General features: G+C 37.2%; 1 protein-coding gene across 2 annotated transcripts; it reads right to left on the minus strand.

The window, feature by feature from the left end:
* Positions 1-362: 362 nt before the first annotated feature.
* Positions 363-6,744, minus strand: LOC104611081 (transmembrane 9 superfamily member 3). Of its 2 annotated transcripts, XM_088903523.1 has the most exons (8): positions 6,371-6,744; positions 5,903-5,943; positions 5,224-5,809; positions 4,975-5,112; positions 4,707-4,863; positions 4,111-4,595; positions 813-1,059; positions 363-432 (listed from the first exon to the last, which is right to left on the minus strand). In XM_088903523.1, the coding sequence occupies exons 1-7, from the start codon at positions 6,520-6,522 to the stop codon at positions 840-842; spliced, it is 1,779 nt and encodes a 592-aa protein (XP_088759649.1). In that variant the 5' UTR covers positions 6,523-6,744; the 3' UTR covers positions 363-432; positions 813-839. The 2 variants fall into 2 exon arrangements, with proteins under 2 accessions (XP_088759649.1, XP_010276303.1); XM_010278001.3 differs by lacking the exon at positions 363-432 and having other exon boundaries at positions 510-1,059.
* Positions 6,745-7,633: the final 889 nt, after the last annotated feature.

Genomic DNA, 7,633 nt, shown 5'->3' on the forward strand with positions numbered 1-7,633 from the left:
AAACAGATTTATTTTGGTTTCATAAGCTATAAATGCATACTTCAATAGCTTCGGCCATTTTCGTTGTTATCTTCTACATATCGAAATCAGGATGAGGATGGTTTTGCTTTCAGACCGAGCCAAGACTTAAACCCGCCAGAAGCACTGGTTCCATCAAGTTTCATACTTTCATGAATGAATCAGCCATGGAGCCATGGTTAAGTTGGCAATTCAGCTTTTTTCTGATAATCCCACACAGACAAATTGATTGGGTTTTTATACATTATGGGGCGTGTTCTACATTAAGTTAGTGGTTTATTTCTGTTAATACCACCCCACCCCCGCCAAAAAAAAATCAAAATCAAACCATACTTGCTAGATCGTTGAGTTGTAACAAGTGATTACTCAATTATCAGTGTTAAACCTGTCCAAATACGAACTTGAGGTTGATGCCTGCAAATTCAAAATATAAGGTTTTAATCTCGGAAGCTCTATTCTGAATAAATCCAGAAGAAAAAGGAAAGGGGGACTTTTCTGAAGGATGAACCAAGGACTGTAAATGACAAGAAAATTTTTAATGATACAATCTTCTGCCGAGTTGCCCCAGATTGTCTTCTCAGATAACAGATACCCCCCGATACAAACAACTCGTGATGTGCCGTACTCCCTCTAGTAACAGCATTACATAAATCTCCAACCCATTTAGGGAAAACATGACCTTGAGAGAGACCCAACTTCTGTTTTCTAAGATCAGAGGTACTCTCCGTCTACCTATAACAAAAATCATATAACCTTCCCTATAACAGAGCCTATAGAAAGAGGAAGAAACATACCTGATGACTCGGGTGTCGACCAACCCTCTATTCACACTTGATGGACCGATATATATGACGTACAAAAAGCAACGAGGCACGGAAACCTACAGTCCCAAGCATGAGGAAGAAACCATAGCAGATGCAAGCCATGTACCCAAAGAAGAACGAGGTTTGCATAAAACCAGACATATCTGATCGTGCATAGTAATAGTACAAACAGTAGCCATAGATAAATAAGCCTGTTGACCCTCCACAGAGAAATGACCTGTGACAAATCAACGCATATATATCACCCTATGGGCCCAGCAGATAAAACCAATCTAAGACAGGAAAAAAGAAAAATAGAACCGAGAAACCTAACTTAAACAAACCTTGCCCCAGCTAACTAACAATGACTCAATTACTAGATGTTCTAAGCAACTATTAAAGGCAGTTATTCATCAAAAGAAAAAAAAAAAAAAAAAAAAAAAACTATTGAAGGCAATTCTCAGAATAATCAGCCTTAGAATCCGCAGTTAAAAACCAAAGAGGCAAAACCTCCACGGCATTTTCACATATTATCAAACAAATGGATTTGAAAAAATATGTTATGTGAATTTGATATCTAACAAAAACGGTTGATACGGTGACAACTTTGAAAAATACAAATAACAAGTCACTGCAGAAATGCTAAATGGAGTTGCACTTCAGGAGTACCATTCCAACCAGCAATATAAACAGATGCTTTTGCATTAGGACAATGGAAGATCATTCACTACAGTGTTCAACAAAGAAATGATACATCCATAATATGAGTGGTGAAATTAGGAGGTGATCGAAGGTTGTGCTTCACTGAATTTCAGAGTGCCACAATTTGTAAACAAGACCATATCTGTCCACAAATAGAAGGGCTCTGATACTAGAACCCACCAATTTGAAGAAGACATACTTGTCCCTCTATTCCTGTTGTCCCAAATGTCTAGATATTACCAAGGTAAGAAGGCCCCATACAACTATGGAACCTTGGGTCCCTTTGACCCAGCAAATCAACCTTAAATTGCTTGAACTAGCTACCACAGCTGAAATTTTGTACTCCCAATTAAAATCCAAAAAGAAGTCAGCTTGCCACATCTAAATTGAGAGTTCATAATGGTGGAAGCAAGCAATTTCCACTATTCTTTAAAAATAAACAAAATTTTGCTGATACTCTTTCCCCCATCTAAAATGCCATTAGAATATTTCCTATATGCACTGGCAACAAGCTGATTACATTTCACAACAATCTGATTATAAACACTGGTCTACCCTATTAAATGTAAATGGCCAAGCAAATCCATGGCTTGAAGTAATTCAAAGAAAAATAAGACAAACTGAACAAAGCATAGCTAGACTTGTACAAAGGGAAGAGGACATTAAAAAAAGAAAAGTATTAATGGAAGCATCACCAATGACAGAGAAAAACGTATGTCAAAAGGCAAATGCTAAAGATAACCATACAATGCTGGTTATCAAAGGGATAAATCTATAAATTCCTTTCTTTCATCCCACTTGGAATTATTACCTCACTAATTTATTGATTGTTTCACAACAAATGCTCATTTTGCTTTCATTTGTGAAAATTTTCCTATTTCATGTGAGTGTATATGTCATAAACATGGCATGTAATCTGATCTCCATTGGACCATGAATTTCCAGTCCCTGCAGTCCGGTGTCTGAATTGGTCGTCAAAAATTTTTAGCAATTATTGCTTTGAAATTAGTTCATATTTATAACTTACAGAAGCTGGATCTAGTGGACATTTCAAAGATATAAATATTCACTATATACAAAATTTGCACAACTTAACGAACAATCAATTATTTATTGATTTGATAACATTGACTTTATTGCAGTCACCAAAATAATATGGATACCAACTGTCACCTGACTCTTCTTGAAATTGGTATTACTGATTTACCATTGCAATAATCTTCTAGCAAACACAGCACTTTTTACTAGGGGTGATCATTCCAGCCCGGCCCGGCCTGGCCTGGCCCACACAAGCCTGGCCCAGAAATTCCAAGCTTGGGCCTGGGTTTTGTGTTCAGGCCCGGCCAGGGCCCGGACCCACATCAGGCCCGCAAATTTTAGGGCCAGGCTTGGGCTTAATACTTCAAGCCCGGCCCAGCCCACATATATTTAAACTTACACATTTTGTGTATAATGTACACATGTATACATGTTATTTTACATTATATTATATATTTTATATATAAATATTATAACATGACATGTATAATTTATATTATATGTAATATTTTATATTATATAATGTATAAAATAAGTTTATATGCATGTTACATCATTTAATATATAGATATTTAATGTTTTATATATGAGTGATATTAGCCCGGAATCAGGCGTATAGACTTGGGCTAGGGCTTCTGTTTCAGGCCCAGAACCCTGGGCCGGGCTGGGCCCGGGCCTAAGCTATAGCCCTTATCATAAGTGCAAAGCCCGGCCTGGCCCATGATCACCCCTACTTTTTACCATTCTCTGACCTAATGAATTTTTTAAAGGAGACCAACTTTGCAAGCAATCACTTGAATTAACCATTTCTAATCTAACTGTAATAGAATTCTAATTTAAACAATATTAATGTATTTTCTTGAACATTTTAATTTGTAAGAAAACACTTGAACAGGTTAGAACTTCCATTTTGATTTGTAGTCAGGCAAATTTACCATGTTTTAATCACATATATCATAAGAACAACCTCAAGAAAAAAAATATATTTTGTTGCAGATACCAAAGCTACACAGCTACATGCAATATGTCTCATTCCTCCTGCATTTCAAATAGGCAGTAATGTGGTTTACAGGTTTAAGTAGAAGCACAGAATCAGATCTAACAAATATAGCAGTGCTAGTGTTCAATATCTGATCTCCAAATGGACCTCAATAAAGCATTGAAACAACCAAAACCAATTTGCATTTCTAAAATTTCTGATAAGGTGTATGTAGGTCCAACAAAATGTACTAACACTGAAGAAATGGTTCATTATAGAATCATGACTGACAAAGTTGCCACGAAATAAGAGCAGATGCAACATAACAGAGGTGAAAAAAAAAAGGTATAACTTCTTGCAATGAGCAATGTTGTAATAAAACTTTTGAAATTTTGGATGATGATGCGGTACTTTGTAGAACCCTTAAATTTCAAAATATGAGAAGCACCATTAATACATTGAAACCAGCAATTAGAAGTTCCTTGACAAGCATTCCTTCTTGATGAATGCATGTCAGAATGGTATAATTTAAACATATACAAAACCAAAACTCGAAGAAAGTTTGCATACCTCCACCACCATTCATGATCTTCCGCAGCAAGTTGGAAGTATGTCAATGCTACGGTAATGAAGGCAGTAACAATCAGGAGAATAATGAAGACAATAAAAAGGATGCTATAGATAGTGTAAATCCTGTGACCCCAGACACTAGCAAATATGTAGTAAAGTTCGATGTAGATAGCACTGAAAGGCAAAAACCCTGCCATCGCCATCTGAGGAAGAGCCCCTCGGTACCAAGGCAATGGTGGAATCTCTCTGGGATACTTTGTGGTGCGGCAAGGTGCTTGGAACTCGGACTTACTGTTTTTACCAGCAATTCCACCCAACACAAGCAAAGGTGATGTTACTAATGTCCATATAAGAACTATCACCACAATTGTGCCGAATGGCAGTGCTGCAGTGGCACTATAAGCAATCGCAACAGTATTAAGGAAGCAGAATGTGAGGAATAGAGGTCCACAGAAAAGGCATCCTGTCAACAACATATTCCTTACCTGTCACATCTCAAAATTTGACAAAAATATCAGAAAAATTGATCTAATATATGACTGAAATATGTTACAAAATGAATAATCCCATCTTAGAAATTATCGACGAGGGCATACCCAATTTGTTCCTTCAAGCTGACAATAGAAAGAGGTTGCAGTATATCCTGCAATCCCTGATGTAAGAGCATATACAACAACAAGTGCAGTGAACAGAGCTCCTCGGTTGTATGGATAAAATACACCAACTAGCGCAAGAATGAAAATGAACACCGTACTGGCAAAAAGATACAACGAAACACAGTAATGTGATCAATAAACAATTAATGACAAACAACTATCATAAAATATCATGGTTTCCAATAAACAGGACTGATAAGGCACTTACAGGGTAAAAAGCTGCGTTCCAGAACCAAGGGCTGCAGCAAACAAAGACTTGTGCTTTGGGTACCTGAACACATCACCATGAATATACTTCCATCCAGTTTCTTCTTGGTCGTCAGCTGCCTCCTCATCATGTGCATATCTTATAAACCATAAGCAAGAATTAAGAACCAAACAAGAAACGAATATCACACATCTAAAATATAATATTTACATATTTATGCAGAACTAAAAGCTTCAAAATGTTTCTTACTTGACAAAGTCATTCTTAAGGACTCGCATGAGAATGGTGGCAAGAAACCCAGTTAGGAGAAGAACTGTAACACATGAGTTTATAATTGAGAACCAGTGGATTTCCAAGTGATGGGGAAGTGAGGAGGATGATGAGTATTTCTCCATCCTCTTTTCAAACGCAGTGGTGGTTTCCTTCCATTTCACAGTGTAAAAGAACTCCACATCAACCTCCTTATCCTCAGTGAGATCCACCAATGCATTAGGGTCCGTCCGGACATTAATCTCAATGACACGGTCCTTGTTGTAAAGGATGTCAAAATGAATATGCTTATAAAGGAAGTATTTGTATTCACTTGGGTCAGCCTTGCCTTCCTTGTCAACTTTCCCTATGAAACCCCAGATTGGAAGATCATCATAGTACATTTGGAAGTAGTAATCCTTGGAAACTGCTTTCCGGAATTGAGCAACTTCTTCCTTTGTCAGCTTCTTTCTGCAAACAAGTTCAGAGTCTTTATCGGAAAGGAAGTCAAGCTTGTAAGGTGCACTGACCAAACGATCTCCATTCAAGACTTCACCAAGAGCTTCCTTTTTCTCGGTCACATGACCTGCAATAGGAACCCAAGACATAAAATGAGATTCCATATAAGTAAGTTGAAGAAGACAGAAGGATACCAAAAAACACGTAGCAAGAAGCAAACCTGGCGAACAGAAGGGTAGATCAAAATAACGATACGTTTCGCTGAAAGTAACAATAGAACAAAATCAGGCCATCTCAATTATCAAGAACAAAACCATCAGAAACCAGATCAAATTGTGCTCATATCAAACTAAAGAAAAATGGACTACAAGTCTACAATCAATCAAAAGACCTCTCATTATCACGAAATCCCAATTCGAATTATCAACTCCCACAAATAAACCCAGATCCAATTTCAACATCCACACACCAGTTTACCTTACGCATTCCAATAACATAAATTCATCCAATAAAATAACAAACCCAAGCTCTCAAAATCCTCCAAAACCCTACAAGTCCCCAAAAAATCCCAGCACCACAAAGTCAACAACCAAACCCACACGGATCAAAAAGCGATCAACGCACAGCCATCACAAATCAGCTCCAATAACCCTAGAAACATCAACAAAGTAGGAATTGGTCGATTCACCTGGGGTTATGAAACGGACCAACCTTGTTGGCGTAAAGAGGCACCGGATCTCCCGCCTTGTAGCGATGATCAGACGCATCCGATCTCACTTGACTCCCCGAACACAAGATCAGTAGAAGAACAACGAGAGAAGACGCCATTACCTTCTTCATTTCCTCTCCTCTTCCGCAGCCAGAAGAGAGAAGAAGAACAAAAGCAGAAAGCGAGAGGAGGAGAGAGCTAAGCGCAGAATTGCTGTGCAGCGTCTGTAATGGGTTCAGGGCCTCCTAAAACGTGGTATTAATTGAGAAGTTAGTGTTTTTACTCAGACAGAGACAGAGACGGACTGCCAGATACGTTTGATTTTTAAGTCCTAACTCCTACGGCGCAATGTCACCGACGTTTCCACTAATTTGTTTGTGCACTACGCAACGGCCAATAGTGTTTTAAGACCCGAGATCCGGCGGTCAACCCGCTTTTTTTGATTGAGTGACGGTTCACGGGTTCGGACCCCTCCAGGTTGAATGAGTCAGACCATTTGAATTTGGTAGTGAGGTAAGGTAACACATTTAGGCTGCTTTTGGAAATGATGCAAATAAGTGTGAATACAAATATGTAAGTGTAAAATAATTCATGTAAATTGTAAAATTGGGCTAATTTTGCATTGATAAATTTATCTTCTTACCAAACAGATTATAATGAATGCAAAAGTGAATTCCAATAAAGTATATGTCTTTTTTATCAAAAGCCCACTTGATGTACTTTTACATCTTATTATCAAGGTAAATATGCATTGTTTTGTCATTTGTCAATGCATAAATGTAATGTTGCCAAACGCAAGTAAAAATGAATCTCAGTGTAAATTTATCCTAAACCGGGATTTATACTCCATTTGCATCGTTTCCAAACGCAGTCTTACAGATCCAAATTTGGTTCATTTATATTGTTCAAATTTGAATCCAAGCTTAAGCTTTTATATATATATATATATATATATATATATATATATAGTAAACAAATTAAAAATACCCTGAACTTTCAAAACCTATTTATATATATCTCCTTTTAAAGTTAAGTATAATATATAAAATGTAAAAGACAAAAAAATCCTTAATTGTTTGTTAAATTCTTCTTCTTAAAAGTACCCAAGAGGGAGAGAGAGAGGAATGATTCCTCTAATTCTATTTCATAAAACGGAGAGAGAAAGAGACTAGAGTTAGAAGCTTAGAACATTAGAAACTAATGGTCAAGAATCTGTGTTTTTTATTTTCCTCGAGTTCATCA

Source organism: Nelumbo nucifera, chromosome 4 (assembly GCF_055504915.1).
Source record: "Nelumbo nucifera cultivar China Antique chromosome 4, China Antique-T2T, whole genome shotgun sequence".
NCBI lineage: Eukaryota > Viridiplantae > Streptophyta > Magnoliopsida > Proteales > Nelumbonaceae > Nelumbo > Nelumbo nucifera.

Excerpts from the sequence above, each read along its gene's own strand:
- LOC104611081 (XM_088903523.1), bottom strand. The coding sequence starts at position 6,522 with ATGAAGAAGGTAATGGCGTCTTCTCTCGTTGTTCTTCTACTGATCTTG. Across the intron at positions 5,944-6,370 it reads GGTCCGTTTCATAACCCCAG|CGAAACGTATCGTTATTTTG; the intron begins GTGAATCGACCA and ends TGTTACTTTCAG. Across the intron at positions 1,060-4,110 it reads GATCATGAATGGTGGTGGAG|GTCATTTCTCTGTGGAGGGT; the intron begins GTATGCAAACTT and ends GATTTGTCACAG.